This window comes from Enoplosus armatus, chromosome 15 (assembly GCF_043641665.1).
Source record: "Enoplosus armatus isolate fEnoArm2 chromosome 15, fEnoArm2.hap1, whole genome shotgun sequence".
Lineage (NCBI taxonomy): Eukaryota > Metazoa > Chordata > Actinopteri > Centrarchiformes > Enoplosidae > Enoplosus > Enoplosus armatus.
The window spans coordinates 22,750,363-22,777,797 of NC_092194.1; the positions used below are offsets into that span (position 1 = coordinate 22,750,363).

The window sequence follows — 27,435 nt, forward strand, 5'->3', positions numbered from 1 at the left end:
GGGATTGTTAGCAGACCGTAATGCACTTGTCGTGTACTCTACTGTCTGTTCTGTTGTGGCACTGAGAGAAACAGATGAACACACACAAACAAACACACCCATCCAGTGAAACAGAATCCCTTTGGTACAAAGACACTGGTGACTCATGGTCATACATCCCTGTGTGTGTGTGTGTGTGTGTGTGTGTGTGTGTGTGTGTGTGTGTGTGCAGACTGGGTGTGGTTGTGTTCTAGTTTATGTCTGGTTTCTGGTTCCTGATATAAAGCTGACTGTGTGTCTGCAGTGTGTTCTGGTGTTTTTCTGCCCCCTGTTGGACAAACAATCACAACTGCAGCTTTATTGCATGTTGACATGTTGAATCATTTAGAGTGACGTCCACTTCCAGAGGACATCATTGTCTCTGATGTCCATCAGAATAAACCTCCAGAAATCCACTCAGACCTCAGAGAGAAAGACGCTGCAGAACCTGCCTGAGAATCCTCCTGTTTTTAACTTTCCTTCAGTGTCTCAGTGATCAGCGATAGTTGTCTGTCCGTCCATGAGGACACTGCAGACAGGAGCTGCTAACAGCTGATTCAGCTGCTGTGATGGGGACAACGTGACTACATGGAAACAAACAGACACAAACAGATCAAGATGTAGCCCACAACTAACTCACTGACTCCATGGCAACATCATACTTCTTGTTAACATTCCCCAAAGCATCATGGGAGCTGTAGTTCTGAGACTTAGAGCAGGAGTATCCTGTGTCATGAGGTTTGCATGAGAAATGGTCACAGTGCACATTAGACACTGTCTGTCTGCCTGTCTGCCTGTCTGTCTATCTACTTGTCTGTCTGTCTGTCTGCCTGCCTATCTATCTGCCTGTCTGTCTGCCTGCCTGCCTATCTGTCTGCCTGCCTGCCTGTCTGTCTGTCTGCCTGTCTAGCCATCTGTCTGCCTGTATAAGAACCAACAGGGGGCAGCAGAGCATCATCACAGGACGTGAAGGTGAAGGCACACCTGACAGACAGCAGGTGTCGCTGTGGAGCTGCAGACAGAGAGATTTTATTGTAATGTCACACTTCCTGTTCTGTTTTTCACATTAAAAGAACAAATGGTGGTTTGATGAAGGTTTGACGTTAAAGCAGCTCAAGAGCTCAGACTGCTGACTCAGCGAACACTGAGCCACACAGGAAGTTCTTTCTGTAATAATCTGTTCTGAGGTCAGTTTTCCCCCTTTTGTTTCCCCTGAGTTTCCTCCACTCTATGTCAGTGTCATGTACTGTACCAGACTCAGTTTTAAAAGAGCTGATTTTAACTTGATAATCACATGTAAGATGAAGAAAGTCACTGTTGATCTTCAGAGGAGGAAGTCAGGCGTCGCAGCACAAAGTTCAGATAAACTGAGAACAACTAAAACATAAATAATGAAGAAGGAAAATAAAATCTGAAACTATTTCTGAACTATGACTCAGTGATGTGACACAGACACACTACAGGAAGGAAACTGTGACTATAGATCGTTAATGACCCTGGAAACAACATATTAATGAAACTAATTAAGGATTTATTAAATGTGCGTACAGTGTGTGTGTGTGCGTACAGTGTGTGTGTGTGTGTGTATACAGTGTGTGTGTGTGTGTGTGCGTACAGTGTGTGTGTGTGTGTGTGTGTGTGTGTGCGTACAGTGTGTGTGTGTGTGTGTGTGTGTGTGTGTGTGTGTATACAGTGTGTGTGTGTGTGTGTGTGTGCGTGTGCGTACAGTGTGTGTGTGTGTGTGTGTGTGTGTATACAGTGTGTGTGTGTGTGTGTGTGTGTGCGTACAGTGTGTGTGTGTGTTACAGTATGAACAGTATCTGAGCCGTCTGCAGACTGGGATAATCCCAGCTAAACTGCTGACCTCAACACAAAACCAGTTCAACAAGAGACCAGAGACCCCAAACAGACGACAGCAGGGGGGCGAGACAAAGACCACAGTGACCCAGTACAGTGCGTGTGTGTGTGTGTGGGGGGGGGGGGGGTCCTCCTATAGACCGCTCTGTGTGAGTGTGTGTGTGGTGAAATGTAGGTTAAAGGTTTGTTTCTCTGCTTCTCATGAACAGAACAGAAACTATCAGGAACTATTATTACTCATTACTCATTAGTTCATTAGTTCATTAGTTCAGCGGATGAAGGGTGGAAACAGGTTCAGTGACATCATCATGTGCTGTTCGCACACGCTCAGTGAGAGTCCGTCTCACTGAAGCAGAAACAGAGATCAGCTGCAGATAACAAAGAGATAACGATGTCATCATCCTGACCTGTTCAGGTCTGAGGGGGATTCATCCATCACTAAATACCAGAGCACAAAGTCCTGAACCAGATCTTATCGACTCATCAGGTCTGAAATCTGCAGCCTCGCTCTCATTGCAGCAGAGACTCAGTGACTCTCAGGAATGTTTGTTTTTTATGGTCAGATCTGAACCACAACGTGTTCCTGTCCTCCAACAGGCTCTAAATTCTCGTTCCAACTGAGTCCGTTTGAGTTTCTGTTCGTCAGATTAAAGAATCACTTCATTCAGTGACACTTTAGATGTTTCAGAGACGGAAAAACAAACGAGACTCTGCAGCTGACAGCCTGTGGGGGGTGGATCAGTTCAGATCTCTCTGCAGTCAGTATTAAAAACCACAGGCTGGTCCTGGATCAGCTGATGGAGGACTGAATGAGTGAAGCTGAACGCTGATGATCAGCTGTCAGCTTACTTGAAGCATGTGGACGAGTTGAGTTGAGAAACCAGAAGAACCAGAAGAACCAGAAGAACCCTCATCAGGATTATAGCTGCTGCGAGCAGATTTAGTAGCAAATCAACAACAAAAAATAAAATGAGTTGGAAACTTCATCTTCGTTGTATGTAAATGTCTGCAGACAACATTCAGGGCATAAATAATCCCAGCAGTTCAAGACTGAGACTGAAATACTTAAAGTTACAAACACAATCAGCTTCTTGAGTCTCAGATCGATGAGACGGAAACTATTCAAAGAAGAATTCATAGATTTTGGTCAAATCCTGTTCCTGCCCCCCCACCCCCCATCCTCCATCACATGTTTTTATCACATTAACTGATATTTTCAGCTCGTCTTTCATCTCCCTTTAGTCCTGGTGCATTCTGGGTAATCAGACAGCAGGATCTTCCCACCATAAATCAGCAGCTCATGAACATTTTTTCATTAAATGACTTTATTAAATCACCAGCAGGCCGACAGCTGAGGTCACTGTGTGTGTGTGTGTGTGTGTGTGTGTGTGTGTGTGTGTGTGTGTGTGAATGAGTTTAGCAGATGTTACAGCAGAAACCTCTAACAGCAAAAACAGAGTCCTTCTTCCTGACAGAGACGATGATCTCGGCCTGACTTCATCAGCTGCTAACGCTGCTAACATACCTCATGTTTATTTATCTATTAGTTTGTTTATCTGGTGGGAATTAACTCTGTTCCCTCTGGACAGAGCCAGGCCGGCCTGTCTGTCTGCTGCCTGTCTGTCTGTCTGTCTGCCTGCCTGCCTGCCTGTCTGTCTGCTGCCTGTCTGTCTGCCTGACTGCCTGTCTGCCTGTCTGTCTGCCTGACTGCCTGTCTGTCTGTCTGACTGCCTGCCTGTCTGTCTGTCTGTCTGTCTGCCTGTCTGCCTGCCTGCCTGTCTGTCTGTCTGCCTGCCTGTCTGCCTGCCTGTCTGTCTGTCTGTCTGTCTGCCCTGTCACCCTCTGGGTAAACTGAATAACTGAATAATAACCCCCCCCCCCCCATGTGAAAACAGTTTAATTAAACGGTTTGTGGTCAGAGTGTGTGTGTGTGTATGTGTATGTGTGTGGGTGTGGGTGTGTGTGTGTGGGTGTGGGTGTGAGTGTGTGGGTGTGTGTGTGTGTGTGGGTGTGTGTGTGTGTGTGTGTGTGTGTGTGTGTGGGTGGGTGGGTGTGTGTGTGTGTGTGTGTGTGGGTGTGGGTGTGTTAATCCTGCCTGCTGTATTAAACACTCGGGTCTCTCACACATTTAATTGTCACTGCAGGCACAGATACACTCAGAGAGGGAAGTCACACACACACACACACACACACACACACACACACACACACACCCACACCCACACACACACACACACACTCACACACACATACACACACACACACACACACACACACACTCACACACACTCACACACACACACATACACACACACACACACACACACACACACACACACACACACACACTCACACACACTCACACACACACTCACACACACACTCTTCAGGGCAGTAATCTCAGAGGTCACAGTGATGTCATCACAACATAACTCACTTCAACACCGACACATATGGGGGTGTGTATCTACAGAAATACTTTGTGGAGGCTGAATTAACCTGCTGGAGACCCCGAGTCCAAAATGAGGTCCTGGCCCCCTCTGGGTTCAGGAGCCACCTCAAGGCTCTCATGTTATCTGATATCATGCTTTAGTTAAACCCTCTCGGGGGGCCTGGGGCAGAAATAAACTGTGGGGCCCTGTTGACCCCCACTGCTTCATTGTGTGTGTGTTATTTAGGAAGTAGCACCGTGTTACTGAAAAAAATAAAAAGGACCCCCCCCACACCCCACTGCCCTGAGGGCCCGTCACCAGGTCTGCATGTATCAGCACCCACAGTACTCTGCAGTTGAGTCTGGTGTAAAGAGTTCCCCGGGGGAAGCGGCACGTTTATTTCTGTAAGATATTTATTGAGTCTATGTGTGTGTGTGTAAACATTTATTAATATCTGTGTGTGGGAGTGTGTGTGTGCCAGTCAGTACTGTGAGCAGTCATCAGTCTTTGCCCGCTCCGGCCGTCTGACAGGCTCAGAGCCGCCAGGAGAAGGCGTGAGCTGCTGTTGAGACTCTGAACGCTCCTCTCTGTCTCTCTCTTCAGTCGGGTGGCTGTTGAGGGGGGGTTAGCATGCATTACTGAGTGTGTGTGTGTGTGTGAGAGTGAGTGTGTGTGTGTGTGTGTGTGTGTGTGAGTGTGTGTGTGTGTGTGTGAGTGTGTGTGGTGGCACAGCAGAGGAGACAGCAGCTGTTTCCTCTGCTGTGCCACCACGTCTGCTGAGCTGACGTTTGTGTGTCGGGCTGGTGAGGAGGACTGAGATGGATCAGCTGCAGTGTTTCTTCATCCTCTCTGCTGTCCGTGAATCGTTCAGACTCAGCAAACGCTGAACGAAACTTCATCCATCGAACAGTCCGAAGGTTTCTGATTCCAACCAGACGTCCAACAGAAAAGATGAAAGAGAGTCTCTTTACTGAATGTACACAAACAAGGACATTTAAAAAGTAAAACGCTGGATATGAAGAGATAAGATCAATAAATGAATAACCAACATGAAGACATTGTCTGTTGACAATAGTTTTTTGTTCAAATGAAAGGAAATTATTTCTATAAATTTGTTTTGACAGGCAGGGCGGCATGGTGGCGCAGTGGTTAGCACTGTCGCACGGGAGGTAAAGCTGGTTAGAGCGGGTTGGGGGTTTGATCCCCGGCTGCCCCCGTCATGTCGAAGTGTCCTTGAGCAAGACACTGAACCCTAAGCTGCTCCCGATGGAGACCAGCACCTTGCATGGCAGCTCGGTCACCATCGGTGTGTGAATGTGTGAGTGAATGGGTGAATGAGACTTAGCTGTAAAGCGCTTTGGGAACCGTGAAGGTTGAAAGGCGCTATATAAGTGAGACCATTTACCATTTACAGAGAATGATGGTTTTCTTCTACAGAGTTTTGACTTATGGATGTAATATTCAGCTAGTAGGGTCCAAGTCTTCTTTCTGAAATATAAACAGTTCAACCAAAGGAAACATTTTCTACATTTTGTGGGAAAATACAGGAAATCATGTCCATGACTTGAGAAGGAGGAACATCTTCATATCAACCTCTTTTTCAGTGTATTTCAATGTGATGTACTTATTTATACCTTGGTGTCCTCGTCACAGAGGGCCGGACCTGGGAGGACCAGCACCGACACGACCTGCAGAGAGAGATTCATTCAACTGGACCCGCTGCCTGAAGGATATTTACACCAAGAATAAGACCAGGAGGATCATTAAGGATCACAACCACCCGGATAACAGCCAGGAAGAAGCACCCCCCCTCTCGAGAGTGCATTGTGGGTCAGACTGTTTTAGACTTCAGAGGACCCAGGCTGAAACCTCCTGAGACCAAGACTCCACCCACCAAAGCCGCAGCTCATTAATATTCATGAAGCAGACAGCGCGTGTGTGTGATGAACACCTCTACCTGACAGGTGTGTTTGGGTGGTATGGGAGGGTGTATGAATGTGTGTGTGGATGAGACCTGATCTGTAACGCTCTTTGTGAGCCGTGAAGGTTGAAGAGTGCTTTATAAGTGAGACCATTTACTGCTCAGTCCACACAAACATCATGTGTTCATTCTTTGTCCATCTCAGGTTTGTCCTGTCAGCTCTCTCTTTAATGGAGATCTATGGGGGATGATTTAGTTGCAGTACTGCGGGTGACCACAGGGACGTATCACATGTAATAATACATGTGTGGAGGAGATGTGTGTGTGACATGTAGTAGCATGTTTCTTATTATCACACTGATAATAAGTGCTGACACACACACACTCACGCACAGATTCCTCCCAGCATGCCTCTGACTGAGCTAATGCTTTAATTAGAGAATGATTGATGGTTTAACCCTTTAAACACTAAATGCACTGTTGCTGCTCCTCCTCTGTATTTTCTTTTTCTTTCTCCTTCATGTTCTGTTTAAGTCCTCCCCTCCAGCAGCAGCAGTCTGTCAGTCTGTCTGTCAACATGTTCCAGCCTGACTGACTGACCAACTGTCTGCTCCTTCATCTCCGCCACTCTGACCCTGTGTGTGACCTCTGACCTGAAGAAGAAGAAGAAGAAGAAGAAGAAGAAGAAGAAGAAGAAGAAAAGACTTAGATTTCTATCTCAGCTGAGTCTGAATCTTCTTTTAACCTCCTGCTGGATATTTATAGAGAAGATGTCTGTCTGTCTGTCTGTCTGTCTGTCTGCAGGTTAATTGTGCCATTAATCAAACAGAGGTTGAAGGGGGACACGAGAAAACACATGACCTTTAACAGAGTGTGTGTGTGTGTGTTGCTTGAGCGTTCAACTGGAGCTGCATTCACACCTGACGTCCTCACCTGTCCAGCACACCTGATGTCCTCACCTGTCCAACACACCTGACGTCCTCACCTGTCCAACACACCTGACGTCCTCACCTGTCCAGCACACCTGTCCAACACATCTGACATCCTCACCTGTCCAACACACCTGTCCAGCACACCTGACGTCCTCACCTGTCCAGCACACCTCAGATGTCCTGTGACACACATGACAGGACTCCTTCCTGATCAATCAATAAAATCAATATCAACAATCAATAAAAAGAGCTGCATTCCAAAATAAACCTGTTATAAATATAAATAAATATTATGAGCAATATAAATGATTCAAATGAATGAAACTCTCAAGTTTCATTCTGTGTGAATGGAAATAGGAATAATACAAAAGTGCTAAAAAAAAAACAATTTAATGTTTTAAAAATGTTATTTTATTTTTTTACTTCCTGTACAGACGCTGACACTGTAACATGTTGGAAACTGTTTATCAGCTGATCTGGAGTCAGTCCAGGTCTTTAACTCAGTCTCTCTGCTTCCTTTGAGGCTGCTCTGTGGGGTCAAAGGTCACAGATAAGGGTTATCAGCTGACCTCTGACCTCCTCCTGCTGCAGGTCTCCATAAAATAATCCCCCTTCTTAAGGTGGATTCTTTTTCTCCTGCAGCGCCTTCTGTCCTCCTTAAACAGCTTCCTGTTCGCCTCCATCCAAAATAGATCGACCTGGTTTCTGAAACGAGGGCCCAGCAGCTTTTATTGTTTCCATCTGATGAAAGAGTCTCAGAGGACTGAGGAGCTGTCAGAGGGTCTGGACTGGATCTGAGATCAGGAGGGTTTGTCTCATATTCCTCCTCCTCCTCCTCTCTCAGTCCAGAGGTCTAACCTGGGAGTCCTGTAGGTGCAGGTCAGTCTGTATCCAGACCTCCTCCTCCTCCTTCAGTCAGACTGTGTTGTCACAGTGGGGGTCCTGATTCAGAGTCACCCCGCGAGGTGCTGCGTTGACCAATCTGCTGCAGGTTGAACTCACGAAACACTGACTGGCTTTAATTTAACAGTTAAACATGAAATCCATTGAAATGAATTGCCAGTTTAGATGCTGGTGTGGCCGGGCTTTAAGGCTACAAACAACCCATAATGCAACACTCTCTGTAGGAGGCAGCAGTCCTTGAATATGATTCTAATGTAATGTCCAGAAAACAATATGCTCTTCAGGCCAATATGGTAAAGAACTGGTTGACGAGTTGTACGAGGTGGTGGGGTATAACAGCAGGATATTGATTTATTATTGATCTCTTTTCATCTAATAACGAGGTGGACGATGTTCCTCATGACAGATCTGCTGGTTTCCGTCTACAACACGAACTCACAGAGGATGGTTTTCTCTGCTGCTCACGTTGGCTTCACTGACAGTCAGCGATGCAGGAAAAATCAGGTCCACCTCCAACTACAGCATTAATACATGTAATGATATATGATGTTGTGTGTCATACAATAGCATTCTCCTTAGTGAGTATATTTTTAACTTTCTCTCTCTCTGTCTCTCACACACCGTGGCTGGACTGTCAGTCATCCCTGCTGTGTTTCCAAGGAAACAGGAAGAAGCAGCGGTCCAGGTCTGTGTGTGTGTGTGTGTGTGTGTGTGTGTGTGTATGTGTGACCACAGATGATATTTAAAGCTTCACTGCAGTTGAATGTAAATCAAACAATAAATGACAGATGAACATAAATAATTATTATCATCGTTATTATTATTATTATTATTATTATTATCATTATTATTATATCACCAACCTGATAAATATCTGTAGCCCCAGATTTGCATTCTGTCATTTTGACTTTGTATATATAGAATATATATAGTCTTATTATATAGAAGATATGAGGAGCCCAGCTGGACCCACTTCAGCCCCACAACACAAAACCACAGGATCACCAGGATCAATACCAACAAATGGATCCACCTCACACTGCATCACATTCTGGGCACATGAACTCTCTGCTGCTGTTCAGAGAGTTCACACAACAAACGTTTGTTTTTATCATTCAGTTCAATTCAGTTCATCTTTCTTTATAAACCACATTATCTCCAGACCGTCCTCTTCATCATTACAGAGAGCCAACAGGTCACCACTTCCTCTAACAGAAACCTTGAACAGAACCAGGATCTGGGTGGGGGTTCAGATGTTATGAGTTGAAATAGTAGAAATGTTATTCTTGAAATGTCAGATGTATTTATGTATTTGGATTCCTGCTATCCACGACCAAGGTAGCAGCTCCTCCTCCTGGAGTCCACACGAGGAAACATTACATCATACATTAAAAAACAATAACAAACCAAAAACAAACAAGCAAACTACTAAAACCTGACGCAGAGATTACATTTCACTGTGTGAATAGAACTGATTGATTGATTGGTTGATTGATTTCTTCTCCACTGTAACATCCTCTTTTATGTTTTCTTCATATTATTTATCATAAACAGTCCTGATAATGAAGTTAAACATGACTCATATAAACCATCGTGTCATTGTCATGTAATCAATCAAACATTAGTTAATCAATAATCCTGACCATGCTGATGAAGGACATGATGTTAACCCCTCTGTGACCTTTGACCCTGCAGATCAGGCAGTGAAGCAGCTGATGACTTATTGATTTATTGTTTATTGTTTGTGTTGAAGCGGCTGCAGAACGAGAGGCGATGCTGAGTCCGCAGTTTTATCAGACATGTCTGATGTCCCTCAGCCTGGTGAGGACAGTTTGTCTTCTCTGAGGTTAGAGGACAGAGTCAACGAGGACTGGACAATGTACGCTTCAGTAGAGACGATGACGCACTGCTGATGTCAAAGGTCTGATGTGGATCCTGACATTTATCCTAAAACCAAGTCGTGGGCCCTCAAACTGCACTTTGACTAAACTGGACAAAATGTCCTCACTTTGTAAAAATGTCCCCTCCTCCAGTGAGCTCACACACACACACACACACACACACACACTGATGTGAATCAGAGGAGGAAATGAAGTCTGCTGATGGAGACGATATCAGACGGTTTCATATTTCAGCTGAAACACAAACACATTTTACTGCCGTCGTCATGGCGACGGAGGAGGAAACTGACTCTGTGTGTGTATGTGACCTTATGCTTGTTTGTGAGGACATTTTTGCTGTCTTCATGTCTTCAAACAGTTGAGTTTAAAGGTTAAAGTTAAAGAATCAGGTTCAAAGGTCAGGATTAGAATCACTGACAGTCCTCACAAGTACAGTAACACACACGTGTGTGTGTGCATGTGTGTGTGTGTGTGTATGTGTGTGTTTCCTTAGAGACAACTGTGTGCGAGCGATGCTTCGCCCAGCGGCCATGTTGGAGAAGAGGAGGGAGGTTCATTTGTTTTGTCAGACTGAGCAGCCTGCAGCCGGGTGGAGGTGGAGGGGTGTGTGTGTGTGTGTGTGTGTGTACTACTCATGTTGTGGGGACATACATCTGTTTACACAGTCACATTGTGGGGACTTGCCTTCCTTTTGAGGACAAAACGCACGTCCTCATAACGTCAATGATTAAATGTTAGTCTGAAGACTTGTTTTAAGGTTAGAGTCAGTCTGCAGGAGATGAGTGGAAGTCAATGTGATGCTGTTTCATGGCCGTCTTTATATAATATAATATGTATATTCACTTATTTAAGTCCATCTGAACCCTGATGTGATTTGATCACCTGTCCACACCTGTCCACCAGTCAACACCTGTCCACACCTCTCTGCCAGTCAACAGCTGTCCACCAGTTCACACCTGTCCACCAGTCAACACCTGTCCACTAGTCCACACCTGTCCACCTGTCCACCTGTCCATACCTGTCCATACCTGTCCATGTCGTTTGGATTTTATCTGATACTCTCTAAAGAGTTGAATTTCTCTTGAGTTCTGTCTATGGATATGTTTCTTTTCTGTTTGATAGTTTGATGTTTTTATGATGTATATATTTATATATGTATAAGATATGTATTCCATATATGTATGTATATATATTTATTTATATTTATGTATATGTATATGTGCTGTGGCAGTGTGTCTTTATCTAGAACCTGTCCTACTATGGGACAGCTGTTAGCTGAGCACAGGTAAAGTCTACACCACCACAGCCTCTTCTTCTTCTTCTGATGAAGACTTGCTCTGTGTGGACGTGTTAGTTGCTGCACGTTATCAAACCATCTTACTATAACTGTGAGGTCCGGATCTCATCGGTCCACATCCTGGAGAAATAAATGTGTTTACACAGTGAAGCATCAGTGCATCATGTGGGCGGCAGTGTGGGCGTGTTTGTGCTCTTTAGCCTTCAGTCAGTGTGTGTGTGTGTGTGATAGATATCTCTCTGCAGTCAGAGAGTTCTTCTGTATTGATTTCAATCAGAGACATTTATATACATATATTTCCATGTTCAATACATTTACATGTTAAATATGTCACAAAGTCTTTGACAGCGTCACTTTATGTATGAAGCAGCTTCCTGCTCATATTTAAATGCAGGTTCAGAGGAAGTAAACAAGACGTCTGAGTGTAATACTAATGTACTGGGTGGTTATAGTTATTATTGTTATTGAAGAACATGTCGAACATATTGGTGACAGGGTCACTCACTGCTGGAGCAGTGATGTATGTATGAATGTTATACTGAGGGACATGTCCGTCGTTCATGTAACATACTCATAGAGGTCTTCAGGTGGACAGTAGTCCACTGTATGTGATTATGTTCTTTGGACTGCCTTCAGTTTAGCTGCTGTTCCTTACTATCCTGACACACTCGCAGTATAAATACAATAAATACACACTCATTAACAAACTGATCTTTCCCCAAAACCTGAACCACTAACCAGGTGCTTTTCCTGTCCAAACTTAACCAAACCTTAACCAGACTGTGTTTTTATTTGTGGCAGTCAGAAGTATAATTTACTCTCTTATTCCCAGAACACCAGCAGGAGCCTGGTTCAGTTAAATCACAGCTGTTTCTGAGTTTATGAAATCACATCAGGGTTCAGATGGACTTAAATAAGTCCACACACACACACACACACACACACACAGAGCTGTGCTGACGTCGGTGTTTGTCTCTCTGATTTCCACCTGAGACAGTTTTCCACTGAAGGACCTCGGGGAGAGAACTGGAACAACATGGTCAGAGGGGACAGAAGAAGAAGAAGAAGAAGAAGAAGAAGAAGAAGGCCAGGACTGTGTTAAAGCTCGGTCACTGTTTCCTTCCTACACTTGATTGTAACTTTTATCTTGCGCAGCTTGTTCATAAATGTTGTACATGTACTCTGTATACAGTACTGCATGTTCAGTTATTTAAATAAGATACAGACAGCTTTGTCTCACAGTTACAAGTGTTTATTTCATGTATGTCAGATAATTGATCTGGCTTCAAGGCATCAGTTTAGTTTTATTGTTTGATAGAAACAGAGAACAGGACTCTGTCCATCATGTTGTAACTGAGAGGACAAACGGACAGAAGGAATAAAGAGTAGAGAAAATAAAAACATGAAAGAAACACATAAAAACTGTTTTGTGTGCGAGTTGAGTTGAATCTATAAAACTGGATCTAATGATGTGAGATTTTGGATCCAGATGTGGTGGAGGGATACAGAGGTTGTAAAGCTGCTGTCTGTCTCATCCTTCGCCAGGATGCTTCAACTTCCCACAGACGCTTCAAAGTCCACGTTATGAGCAGGAAATCTCAGCCTCCTCCTCCTCCTCCATGATATAAAAACCCTCCAGACATCCCCTCCTGTCTTCTTCTTCTTCATCTCCTTCTTTTCTTACTTCTTGTCTTTTTCCTCCTCCTTCCTTATCCCCTCCTCCTCCTCCTTCTCCTCCTCCTCCTGCTTCTTCTTTACGTCATGCTGGTAAACTGTGTTCACCTCTGTGTGTTTCTCATTGATTTCCAGAAAATAACTCTGACATCCTGCCGTCTGCTGTGCAGGTTGTTATTTTCTCCTCCTGCCTGCAGCGAGTCGACCTGCTGCTGCAGCAAACAGCCTCTCCTTTTCTGTTTAAATAAAGTTGTGTGAGTTTGAACACCAGGAGGTCAAAGGTTAAAAGCTTCATGGAGGATGTTTTCTGACTCGTCTGGAGTCTGAAAATATATCCTAGTCTGCTGTTGAACTAGACGTTCTTCTTCTGAAGCTCAGTCCTCTACTGTCCACTATGTAATGAGGGTTTCCACTTTTGAGTTTCTCTTTCTTCTGCAGCTTGCCGTTCTCAAACGTCCACATTTCTCCCCCTGCTCCTCCTGCATCTGCCCTCTGATAGGCCCATATTACCTAAGACCCACCCTCTTGAGGTTGGCAACCAATCAAAACAAAAATGACACCCTGTGACACAAAACGGAACTGCTGAACTCTTCCAACTTCTCTCTCAGCGCTCTGTTTTCAGTCTATGTCTCTGTGGATCTGTTGTCCTCTTCTGTGTTTGATGGTCTGTCCTCTTTCCAGGTCTCTGTGGTGGAGAGGAGATGGTCTGGCTCAGATCCTGAAGCTGCTCAGCTGTCCTCCTTTTTTTGGGGAGTTTTTCGTCATCTGAGTCGAGGGTCTGAGGACAGAGGGGGGGTCTGCTGTGCAGACTGTAAAGCCCCGAGGCAGATTGTGATTTGTGATGTTGGACTATATAAATAAAGTTCACTTGACTGTTTCATTCAGAAAATAAACACAACAATCATCTTCATCCATCCATTTTCTTCCACTGATCTTTGGGCCGGGTCGCCGTGGTTACAAACCGACCAATCTGATTAATTCTGACTTCAAACCATCGCTGGTTCTTCTTATAAACACACACACACACACACAGAGCGGCAGCTGAGTGTGAAGGGCAGCAGGGATTTACTGTATCTGAGGGTGTTGAAGGAGGCGAGCAAATGGCTGCAGTGTGTGTGTGTGTGTTTGTGTTTCAGTGTGTGTGTGTTTCAGAGTGTGTCTTTGTGTGTGTTTAAGGGCACTCTCAAGGATTTTCTGGGTTTCCTGTGTGTAACACTGCAGTGATTTATTCCTCTGTTCCCTCTGAGCTGACAGCCTGATCCAGTGTGTGTGTGTGTGTGTGTGTGTGTGTGTGTGTCCCTGCAGAGTCAGTCTGTTGTCCTCTTGCAGCCAAACCTGCAGCTCAGATGGAAAAACTAAAAAAAAGGAAAAATAATATTTCAGAGTAGAGCTGTTGCGTTCAGGTTCCTCAGGAAAACAGCAGACTCTCAATGTTTGTTTGAATAAATCTCTCGTTCTATATCGACAACTTAAAAAAGCATGTCTTCTAACCGGGGGGGGGGGGGGGGGGGCATGTAAAACTTATCACATGCTAAATCAGGTCACGTGTGAAATGTCTGATCACATGGGAACTGCAGTTTGCACATGAGGCTTTTATTTGTGAAACCTGAGTTTAGATGTGGAATTAGACGTGTGAGACGTCCAGCTAGACCTGATAGGTTTGACTGATAACTATGATCAGATCTATAACTGGATCAATAATCATAATGTTTGATCAACCCTCAAACTGATGAAGCAGAAACCTGAAGCTCAGTTAACACAAAGATTTGTTTTCCTGCATATTTCTGTGTGTGTGTGTGTGTGTGTGTGTGTGTGTGTGTGTTAATGCAGTTGTTATCAGCAGATCTGTCAGCTGTCGACTCTCATTATGTTAATGATCAGAGAGACAATGACTAATGGTCCCTGAAACAACACACACACTGTACTGTCCTGTCCTGCAGTCTCTCAGCACCTGAACACAACAACATGTAAAAACAAAAGCTCACAGCTCCACAAACACGGCAGGACCAGTCTGTGATACAGCACTGACACATTACTAACACAACATCCTGTCAGTGTAATACACATCTGTATGAGCCTCTGCTCTGTTCACACTGCTCTCAGGTCAGATGGTAGAGAGTCGATCACATACATTTCTCCTCCTCAAACACTAACGTGGTAAGCATCGGCAGTCCTTCCTGGTGTGCGTTCTTGTGTACATTTGATTGGCCGTCAGAGTCTGTGGCCGGATGATGCAGCGGCAGCAGTTTTATACAGAGTGGAAAAACATGAGGAGGCTGAACAGTGAGTTAGTGTGGAGAGTGCATGTTAATGAATCCCAGGAGAGAAGACCAACACACACACACACACACACACACACACACACACACACACACACACACACAGCGTCAGCAGTTCCCTTTAGAGAACACATAGATCACCTTGTTGTCACTTACTTTATATTCATTATGGTGACGTGAACAGAAACAACCTGAAGACAGATGGAAACGTTCCGATGAAATCTGTCGTGGTTTGATTTCTTCTTGATTTCTTCCTCTCTGTAACATCTCTATTTCCCTGGATGCACTCTTTCTTCTAAAGTTTCAGTTTCTCTCCTGAAAGCAAAGGAGTTTATTTTGTAGCCTTTTGATTAGTCTCCATTAGTCTCCACATTCATGTGAATGAAGAAGTCTCAGACTGTGTTGGAGTCAACAAGAGCAGCAGATTCAACTTTCACTGAAAATCCACAGTCATGTGTGTGTGTGTGTGTGTGTGAGATGAGCTGAACTCTCTCTGAACCATCTGAGTATCAACATGATGATTTGTGGTCACACTAATTACAGCCAACAGTCGTCTCTCCGAAAACAAAGTGAACCATAAAACAGCAGAGACAACGAGACGCAGCAAGAGACAACGAGATGCAAAAAGACAAAATGAGACACAAGATATAACTCAATATAAAAAGACAGAACTAGATTTGAGACACTGTGAGACAGACTGTGTCAACAGATTGTCAAGATTTTTCACTCTGGAACAAACTGTTAGACTGGACCCTGGCTGATGACCCAGACCTTGTTCAATACGTTGGAAACTAATAACATTCCCATCAGCTGTGTTTACTGCTAATTAGCTAATGTTAGCAACACGCAAAACTAAACCTCTGCTAAACCTCCACTGCAAAAACTGCCAAAGTCTCTCTGCTCTCTAATCACATCTAAATACAGTAATCATGTTTGATCACTGGGTATGTTTAAACAAAACACTCCTCACAAAGAATGCAAACTTTCAAATAATGAATAAAAATCTCTCATTTCCTTTGAAGATGAAATTTGAAATTTGAAAGCTGCTTGTAATTGTTTTTCTTCATGTGCACAGATCTCAATGAGACACCCTGTTTAAATGAAAACTAAGATGGTGAACATGGTGGACTTTATACCTGCTAAACATCAGCATGTTAGCATTGTCATTGTGAGCTTGTTGGCATGCAGCCTCTGTGAATGAATACTTTGCAGTGAGAAATATGCAGATAAAAGGATTTCACAGTCAGGAGTGTGTGAAGCAGCTTAACACACAAACAGTGTAAATATCTTGTGATCGGGCTGAGCAGCAGGGAGACCGGTTAATACTGGTTGCCAACTGGGACAAAACCCTCACAGCTCCAGGCTGTCAGGATTCAGGATTTGAGGTCAGAGGAAACAGATGAACCCAGAACAATGAAACGCTGATGTTAAAGACCACATTTAATGAAGCATAAAAAGGTTAAGCACCAGTACTGGCATACACAGACATTATATACACACACACATCAGTAACAGTCATTTACAGTTGCATATATGATCATTTACAGGAGCAAAGTTGGTCAAATCGGGTCAGTGTGAAGCAGAAACTTCAGGAGGTTGAAGGTTTTTGGCTGTTACACACTTACATGATGTTTTAAATATAAACAGTTTCCAGAGAAAATCATCAGAAACTTAAAATAGCTCTCAACACAAAGACAACACATGAGCGCTGAAACAATCTCTGTGGCTTTTTAAAGCTTTGTGGGAGCTATTTATATCTGGAACATGTCAACTCTGGACCATAATAGACGAGTACCATCAGTTGAAAGAGCTTCAAGCAAACTAATTTCCAGCCTGCGTATCAAACAGCAACAACGTCTCGGCATCAGCCTGCTGCTGGTCTGCACAGAAAGTACAACTAGTGTGACTAGTGTCATCCCCAGAGTCAGATGAGAAGATGGATATCAGTTTTATCTCTTTTTGATCAGTACAGATATGACGTGTTTAGCCTAGCTTAGCACAAAAACTGGATGCATGTGGCAACTGCTGGCCTAGCTCCATCAAAAGAGAAAAAGTTTCGTAATAATAGCAGTTTCCCCCTGCTTCCAGTCTTTGTGCTAAATTAGAATAAACACATCCTGTATAACAACAGTTAGCTTAACATTTGATATGCTAGCTAGCTATTCATAGCTTATGCTATGTGCTCACTATTTGTCGCACCCATAACATCAAGAATGCAGCTATAAACACCTAAATATAATATTGATTGTGCTAGCGGTTTTGTAGCTACACTGGCTATCAGTTTCCTCCTGATTCCAGTCTTTGCGCTAAGCTAGGCTAAACACATCCTAGACCTATCTATACAATGAAAGTTATAATTGAACTCACTCCTGATTGTGAACATTGCTTTGGTGACTTGCAGGTGAAAAGACATCTGGCTGTATCTGCAAAAAAACAAAAACAGGCTAAGTTTGGTTGGTGTTTTTTAGATATCTAGATGACCTAAAATCAAGGTTTCAACTGCATTCCAGTTCATCTACAAAAAGTAACAGGTCATCATTTTACTGATCTGAAAGCAGGAGAATCATCCAAACCTCTAAAACACAACAAACGTTGGTCTGGTTTGCACCCAGACATCTAAATGCTGTATAAGTGGGTTATTATGGCATCAGTGGTGGAAGTGTTAAGAAAGACACATCAAACTTAGTGTTTAAATGTTATATAAACTGTAGCTCAGGACCGATCCACCTCGACCAGCTGCCAGTCAGTACCTTGTGTGTATCCATTATGTACCAAGCAAATATATTAGGTTTTAAATAGCTTTCATCAAAAAATAGCAACTTAAATCAGGACTGTCTAATAAAAAGAGAAGCATGTACAGATGTTTGGCGTGTTGTGTCAAATGAAGAGCAAAGTTCATGTGATAAATACAAAACAAGGCTGCATACAAATAACAAATTAACAGGGTTACACCGTCCATCCCGTCCACTGACAGCTTATCTCAAAGTGCAGGAAATAAGGAGATTACTGCAGCAAGATACAACCCAACTCAGGAACATTTGAAGAACCTACTGGACAACCTTCTGAAGAACCCTCTGGAGACGTTAGTAGACGTCTTAAGAAACATTTGAGGAACCACCTGAATAACTTTCCAAACAACTCTCTGAAGAACCTGAATAAAGCCCCACTTCTACCAGGCACCAGAGAACATGGTCAAGTAGAAACACTAAAGGCCTCAGTATGCTTCAGACTAAATGCTTGTTGGATAGCCTGACAGCTTCTGAAATCCCCTTTCCAAGTTCCCACTGCGTTGCCCACCTTACGCAGTGTTTGGCCAGCTGTGTGGAGATGAGACAGGAGGAGGGTTTGAACTTCTCTCTCTGCTTCACACAACTCTTTCTGTCACTTAAAAAATGCCAACTGAAACGTTAAAGGTATTAAAAAACTATATTTTGACACAGGGCCCCTCTAAAAGACATGTACCATTTGGATTTTGGCTTCAGTGATGCATTAATAGTAATTATGCATCATAAAACTAATTTGTAATGAATCAAATTACCACAAAGCTATTGCCAAATTGCACATAGACAACATGGGGCCTTGGAGCCCCGGACAGTGGGCAGTTGCCCACCTTGCCTGGTTGGTGGTCCAGCCTTGCTACAAAGACGCAAAAAAAGACACAGAGCTGTTGGAGTGATATTGCGAGGCAGGGGGATTCAGCCAGGAAGGGGCTGTGGCATCAAGTCTTTCACGCTGCCTTCAAGTGTGGACACACAAGTAGAAGCGTTTTGACTGCAGACATGGACGCACTACACATCATACCAACTACTTAGTTTGAAGCAGACTGAGACCTTGTTTTCTCTACTCAGGTCTTACCAACAGCCAGGTTTACGTCGGCCGAGGCACTTGTTGGGCCAGGTAAGAGAGAGAGGGTGTGAAGGAGGCCAATTTGATTGGCAAAACGAACTCCAAACCAACCAAAACAGTTGTTTCCCAAAAGCATCTAATGCTGCAGGAAGTTAGAGGCTTAGAGTTAGAGATACAACTTGATCCCTTAATTCATATAATTAGGAAAATGTTAAATGCATACTTCTTTAAGTGATGCTTGTTACCGTTTGGGCAGCCATGTTGATTTGTTTGATATCATGAACTGGGTTTGAAAACAGGAATTTATGAGATCTCGCCTTCAAATGTTTTCTGTTAATTGTGTGTACCCAGAGAGTCCATGTGAACAACCCAGTGCTGTTTAATGTAGTGTGACTTTCTCAAGTTTAACTTGTGTCCTCAAATTACCACGTTGAAACCCCCCCCCCATGATCCAGATGAAGGTAAATTTAGACACAGGAAGTTGATAAGATGATATGGTTGCTAATCAAGTATCTTATGTAACTTGCAAGAGCACTGTTTCAAGGTTACTGACAACTAAAATGTAAACTTCGTCCTTGTTCCCTTTTTAGCATTTAAACATCATACTGAAGAACACAAGAAGAGAAGGCAACAGAGGTGAGAAACTAAACAATCAGATTATTTCTTCTCCTGAAGTCATGACTACTACAACACAGGTCGCTCAGATGGACTCGGCTGGTGAACATAGAAGGCATATATATAAAAGAGTAAATTAAGAAAACATCTATAAGGACTGTTTGTTTTCTTGTTGGGTCAGTCAAGAAAAATGTCACACATGCTTTTACAAAGATGGATGACTCGTTTGGCTTAGTCTCTCAGGCTAAAGAGGCTTGGGGTTGGTTTAAATGTCAGCGTAGAAAAGCGTTTTTTCCATTTCATAAGTGAACCATGCGGCACCTGTTCTACCACAGTACTGTCTGCTTTTCCATTAGGTGTGGTTCACAGTTGGGTTCGGGTCAGGTACACTAGAAGTGCATGGGTAAGGCATCCCAACAGATATGGCTCTGGTCCATTTTGGCAGGGCATCTGTCCGCCTCCTGCTGACTCACACGGTGGTCATGAGTTTGAAAGAACCCGACCTGAACCTAAGGATCTTCTTCTTTAGGTTGTGAGAGGCTTTGATCTTGATGAAGGCCTTTGTCTGAGCTGAAGTCATTTCCTGCCCCGCCGCCCCTAACTGGCTCCATCCCCTGCCCATTCCACCTGTCCCTCCTCCTGCCCCGCCTCCACCACTCTCCTCAGTATCACTCGTGGTGGTGCTCTCCTCCACGTACTCCTCCTCGCTGGACTCACTGTCTCCAAAGCAGTTTGTGGTGTAGTTTGACCTCTCGTCCTCACTGGTGTCCACAATGGTGGAGTGAAAGAGCGACGCACACTCGGCTGAATATTCAGAGTCACTTCCTGCCACATAGGAGTATGGGTTGCTCAATTGGCCATCAGAGGGGAGGCACAGGTTGGCTGCAGAATGGCTCAACAGCTCCTTTCTCTTATGCCGCTGAGCACGCCTAAAGGCCTCATCATACGGTACCTCCATGATCGCACGCAACCGCCGGTAATCATTTCGTTTGTACTTCGGTTTGGCAACAACCACGACCTGGTCGCGTCCGTGGTGATGATGATGATGGTGGTGGTTACCATTGTAATGGTGGTGGTGTCCATGGTGATGGTGCCTGGAGGCACCTGACCGCACACTGCTTAGTGTTGATGTGGTGTGTTTGTCCAGAACTCGGCCTTCTGGGATGGATGCCGGGAGCCGTTTGATTCTGGAGGAGGACACCCGATGCACATTGCCACCAGCTACTCTCTTGGAGACTTTAATGTGGATGGAGCTTCCATCTTCCAATAGCCGGGACTTTTTAGAACTTGACCTGTGGTGGGATTTATCACCTCTTCTCTCTGATGTAGGCACATTGTGTTCAGAGGCCCGACTCATCTTCATTGTCGTGGTGGTCTTCACCTTGACAGTCTTGACATTCTTGCTGCTACACTTGCGGAGTTTGACGTTCTGCCGCTGGGCGGGGATGTACTTGGCATTAACCATGTGACTCCCCTCCCCTTCTGCTTCATCCTGTGAGGAAGAACCTAGACTTGCTATCTCCAGCACTGACCCATCAACCTTCTCTGTCTGGCCAGTTTGGAGAGGCTTCGGGCTGTTCTTGGGAGTAGCTGATAGTGTGTTGACAATAGGTGGTGATTTGATGAGCAGTTCCTTGTTAGGAGGGTAATATGGCTGATTGGTCTCTTTGAGGGAAGAGTTAGCTCTGGGACCGTCCAGATCCCTGAAGTCTTTAGGCAGAGTAGCTGTGGACACTGCTGAGGGAGGAAGAAGCCTTTTGCTGTTCTTTATCAGCAGACTGTTAGTGCTTGTATTAATGTTCTTGTTAAAGAGAGAAGAGCCATTCTGAATGCCATTACAAAGAGGAGGGCTGTTCTGGTTTTGTGCCAAGTCACTGTTGTTAATTTTGAAACCATTCTGCATTATGTCAACGCTGCCATCAGGGAAAACCTTCTGGGTCTCCTGCTGCTCAGATTTACTTTCCTCAGACCACTGCCTATGAGGAGACGAGGTGGCGGCACCCTCTGCTGATGCTCCTCCAGCTGGCCAGGAGGGTTTGAGTTCAGACCCCCTCAGAGTTCCAAAACCGGACCCAGAGCTGGGACCAGACACCTGCCTTACACAGAGACTGGCCTGCCTCAGGATGCTCTTTGATGGGTCAGTGCTGATGCTGGTCCTGGGTCTGCTGGTCCTGACAGGCAGGGCCCTCCGCTGCAGCAGACTGTAGATGTAGCTGTCCAGTCGCTTATGGGAAGGAGTTTGGGAGGAAGAGGAAGAGGGGACCAGCCAAGAGGTGCTCTGAGATACAAGAGGAGCTGAAACAGATGCAGAAAGAGGGGAAGGTTCTGGTTTGAGTCCTTCACCACCAGCCTCAATGCTTTTAAGAAGCCCTTCGTCTCGGTTGTGACCTCCGTGACCCAACATCTGCAGGAAGACGGGGCTCTGGACGGCCACAGCGTGCAATGGGCTTGGGTAACGGTAAACGTTGCTGCCGTTTCGGGCCAACAGGTCACAGTGGTACTTGGAGGCCAGGTCACAGGAGGCTACTGAAAAGACGGGGTCCAGGGTGGGCGGGTGAGGAGCCGAGAGCGAGCGACGGACTGTACCAGAGGAAGACGAGTCATCACAAAGTCCTCCAACCAAACCATCACACTCCAAACAGCTGGCCAGCTCGTCTAAATGGAGAAAGCGAAAGAATTTCACATTATGACAGACAGACACAGCTGCAGATTCAGGAGACTCGTTATTTTAAGTCTTTGGATGACTTTACATGACAATGAATGTGTACAGGGCTGCTGTAAACCACACTGCTAAACACCTCACAGTTTCTAACATAAATAGTCTAAATGGATCTAAGTTTATTTCATGTTGCAGTGTTTCCTAATGTCAACAGCTGACAGGAGGTTAACTCTGACCAGAACTGTTTCCTGGCAATACAGTTCTGATGAAATGGTCTGTTGAATGTGGTAATGACTCTGTTTGGATCAGCTCTGGATGGAGCGTACAAGCATTAGTAAGTGGAAAATTCTTTCCTGTGGAGAAACTGTGCTGTGAAATGTTAACTCTTCAGGTTCACCACTGGTCCTGGATATGAAATTAAATGTATATATATATAAGTCAAAACTTGCTGAATACCCATTCAGAGAGTGAGGATTTTATTAATTTAGTAGAATTCACAATCACAAGTTTACAAATGAAAGCTAAAACAGTAAGCAGTTAACGTTAGTGTATCAGGGATATCAGCAGGCCAAGAGAGATGAGATGACGATTCAACATCAGCTAACAAGGACACGGTGAAAATAGCATTAGAGAGAGTAAACTATGGCAATCTAACATCAGCCAACAGGGCACAAAACTAAACAATGTGTGTTTGTTTTCATTGCTTAGGTTTCAGCTGGCTAACCTATCAACTGTCAGATTTAGTAGGGAGGGTCAATTACAAGTCAAAGTGAAATCAGAACTTTCAGGTTCAGTTGCAGAAGTTAGAAAACTTTATTTAGAATTACATCAACATGTGGCTCTCAGGTAGCTTGTGGGCTCATTATGTTAATAGAAAATTAAATTCAGGCTGTTGCAGAATTACTTGTGTATAAATGTAGTTTCTCTGAGGCAGAGCTGCTTTTTACATTTTGCAACCATGTGACTGATTCTCCTCCTGTGTGTGTGTGTGTGTGTGTGTGTGCGGGTGTGTGCGTGTGTGTGTGTGTGTGTGTGTGTGTGTGTGTGTGCGTGCGGGTGTGTGCGTGTGTGTGTGTGTGTTGCAGGTGTTAGCAGGCTGGTGTTTGAGTCAAATCGTCAGAGGTGTGATTGTTTGAGCCTCCAGCAGAGAAACAGCTTCCAGATGTTTCCTCACATCCAAACAAACAAAGGAGGAGGAGGAGGAGGAGGAGGAGAGGAGAGGAAGGAGGAGGAGGAGGAGAGGAGAGGAAGGAGAAGGAGGAGAGGAGAGGAGGAGAGGAGAGGAACTCCTGCTGAAGCCTGAGTGCACAAAGTAACCCAACATTATCATGATTCCCTCTCACCTGCAGATCACCTAATCAGTGATTGGTTGTGTATTAGTTGCGTAATGGTTGTGTATTGGTTATGTAATGGCTCTGTATTGGGTGGGCATTGGTTGTGAATTGGTTGTATATTGGTTGTGTACCTGTAGACAGGAGACGTCCATCAGCGTCTGCCATCGAACAGAAACACTCACTGAAGACCGAGTTAGATGAGTTAGAGAGAGAGCCGGACGCCCCGTCACTCAACTCATAGAAACCTGAAAGAGAGACAGGGAGAGAGAGAGAGACAGGTAGGGAAAGAGAGAGGGAGACAGGGAGAGAGAGAGACAGGCAGGGAAAGAGAGAGCGAGACAGGGAGAGAGAGAGACATTCAGACCCGTCTGTATGCAGATGACACAGTCATCTATAGCCATAAATCAAACTGACCATCAGTTATCATTCAATGAATTATAATGAACCTTTAATTCTTAAAACATGAATGTTTAATCTTCTCCACATGATGATCGTTGTTCAGTAGAAAGGGTTAATACAGCCCTCATCAAACACTTGACTTGTCTCTTTAAACAAATATTAGTAACTCAGTTACCTGCTCTGTGTTCAGAACAACTTCTAATTAAACTGTTTGTTATATTCATGTACCTGAGCTGGGTCGGCTGTCAGTCTCCGGCGGGTCATGTGACACCTCGGTGTCCAATCGCAGGTCACTAATCTGTCGGTCCAACTCCTGTAACTGACTGATGAGACCAGCGTCCCTCCTCCTCAGACAGTTCTGGTGTCACACACAGAAACTCACAGTTAGAATCAGGATTTCATATTTCATCTCTCCGCTTCCTGTATCACATTCCAGTTTGTTTGTTTGTGATGAAAATCTTGGAATTCTGTTTTTTTCCAAACAAACAGAACAAACATCTGACAGAGTCCAGATCCCAAAGTGGACTTGAGGGAACTTTAACAGTCCTGCTGAGAGAACAGAAACCAGAACAAACGGAGGAGGAAAAACAAAGTGAATCTATTTACAGTGTTTGACGCTGAAACAGTGATTTAAAACCAGTAAAAGAACTGGACCAGCAGATATTAAATGGCTCAAAGCTGTGAGGCTCTGAACAGACCTCCGATCTGCTGACAGACGTTTTCAGTAAACATGGACGGAGGAACAAAAAGTGTGGGAACAGAAAACAGATCTGAAGAACAGCTGACTACAGTCTGTTTCTGTTTGACTCCAGGTTCAGGTTTGGGTTCACAGGTTTCTTCTGTGAGGGTGTGAAGTGAAATCCTGATCTGTAGTAGCTTCTACCATCATGGATCAGGACTTGACCATAACTTTTTAAAACGTGACCCTTACAACACAGAAGTTCTGATAACTGGTTCCAAACAAACTCAGCCACTCCTCGCCCCCCCAGTCCAAACATGAAGTCAGCCTCTAAACATCTGGGTGTAGTCTTTGGTTTGAGGCTGAAGATCAGTGTTTGACACCGAAGGTCAGAGGTCACAGGACTAACACAACAGATGAAGATGATAATGATGATGAAGTGAAAACTGGTTTAAATGAGCAGTTTCATCATCCCACAGAAAACATTTGTTCAGGTTTCACTTCATTTTTATAAAACTGAGATGATCCATCAGTGAGTGTGAGAAGCTTTATGAGAGAGAGACAGTCTGAAGACGCTGTGAGTCGCTCTGTGTGTTCTTGTCCCACAAAGACGTCATTTCATCTGCGAGAGCTGCCAACAGAAACAGGCTCTCAGAGGCTGATCCCCCTCCAGCTGATAACCGGCTGCAAGTTATCAGAGAGACTTCAAGACTGAAGCTGAGGAACCATCGACTCAATGAAAGACTCAATACATAGACTAAAGTGTACCTTCTCAAATATAAGCAGAACAAACTATATATATATACATACTAACCCCATGAAAAGGCAGTTAATGAGTTAAAAACTCTGCAGTCTGGACGACCTGCTGACACACTGCTGCTTATTACACACACACACACACACACACACACAGTGTGACCCTCCCTCTGTTGAGATGGAAAACATGCGGGTTATGCAGCGCTGCTCTCAGGTCATGTGCTGCATTCCTGCGACTGAGCTGCAGAGAACAGAAACTCCTCTTCAGTCTACAGGCGCTACAGAACCAGAACTCCCAGTATACTTCATCACAACCACTGGTCAGATGGTCAACCAGCCTTGCCACCCCCCCACACCCTGACCCTGTGTCCAACAGCTTCTGTAACTTCCAGAGACCTCGTCCTCATGAAGCCGTTAAACTTATGATCTCTCCGTTCAGACCACAGACTGTATGTAAAGGTGGCCGACGTGACTCCACTTCCTCCCGCTGTATTAATGTCCGCTGTACTAATTAAAACCAACGTATCAGAAAAATGAACACTTAAACAAACATCGGCGTGATAAGAACTACCTGAAATTAAGTTTATTAAGTTTTTATCCACTAACATGGAGGGGGCAGGGCTTATTACCTGTACTGCAGCCAGCCACCAGGGGGCGATCGAGATGTTTTGGCTTCACTTTTGAGGAGCGGTCATGTCGTCCATCTCTATATTCAGTCTATGGTCTCTCTTCATGATGCTCAGATGTCTCAGATGTGTGTGTGTGTGTGTGTGTGTGTGTGTGTGTGTGTGTGTGTGTATGTGTGTGTGTAGCAGCTGCTCTCTGGAATGAGCAACATGTTCAAACACAAACCGACGCTCCTCCAGCTGTTTGACCTTTCAATCAACTGACAGCCGAGCCCCAGCAGGAAGAGATGTCATACACTCACTTCCTGTCTCAACTCAAATCAGTTTGTTTATTCTCTGTTAGCTCTGTTTCTGGTCTCCCCCACCTCCTGAGGGAAACATCCATCTCTTTAGCTGCTAAATGCTGCACTATGTTCAGCAGCTCGTCTCTGACTGAGTCTGTCTGCTGTCTGTGAACCAGGACAGATAAACCAGGAGCCGAGAGTGAACCAGGACAGATAAACCAGGAGCCGAGAGTGAACCAGGACAGATAAACCAGGAGCCGAGAGTGAACCAGGACAGATAAACCAGGAGCCGAGAGTCACTATAAAGACTCACCTCAAACATTAATATACATTAAAGCTGTTTTAAAGTTATGAACCTGAACAGCCAAATAAGCTGTGGACTGAGAGGATTCAGTCATGTTGTTCTAATAAAGACGAGAGTCAACAACGCGGTCTGACACTAAATACTGAGCTCATGATCATGTGTTGTCTTCTGCATCAAGTCCAGTTTGTTCTCTGTACTGGATCTGTCTCTGTACCGGGTTAGGTCTACACACAAGACTTCACTCCAGACTCAACACGCCGTCTGAGTTTCAACTGTTTGATATATATGTTCACACAATAATCCAGGAAGTGATTATTGTTACTTTTCAAAATAAAATTGTCCACCTATCCAGCACATGAGAACAGAAAGACGGATCACTGAAAAGTGCTTTGTACCCCCCCCCCCCCCCCCCCCCCCCCCCAACCATACACAGAACCAAAAACAGAACTGACTGAAGTCCAGCACAGACCAGGATCAGACCCCATCTCCTGAGTTTCCAGTGCAGTTTGAACAGTTTGCTGTGAGCACATTCTCAGACTCTGTTTGTGTCTCAGCTGCTTTGTCACAGAGCTGAAAGTTGATCTGCAGAGTTTCCAGCAGCTCACAGGAATCTCCATTTGTTCCTGCTTACCGGGGGGGGGGGGGGGGGGGGTAATCTGCTCCAGATTCAAGTTTAGAGCTGCAGCTCTGCAGGACGGATAGCGTCCAAAAAGCCTCTC

General features: G+C 44.6%; 1 protein-coding gene across 1 annotated transcript in view; it reads right to left on the minus strand.

Annotated features, from left to right (window-relative positions):
* Positions 1-18,850: 18,850 nt before the first annotated feature.
* Positions 18,851-27,435, minus strand: part of dact1 (dishevelled-binding antagonist of beta-catenin 1) — a 15,297-nt gene continuing 6,712 nt past the window's right edge. The window contains exons 2-4 of the mRNA XM_070920480.1: positions 24,296-24,425; positions 23,800-23,913; positions 18,851-22,330 (exon numbers count right to left, since the gene is read on the minus strand). Of these exons, the coding sequence (XP_070776581.1) occupies positions 20,145-22,330; positions 23,800-23,913; positions 24,296-24,425 (2,430 nt within the window). The 3' untranslated portion in view covers positions 18,851-20,144. The remainder of the gene's footprint in view (positions 22,331-23,799; positions 23,914-24,295; positions 24,426-27,435) is intronic.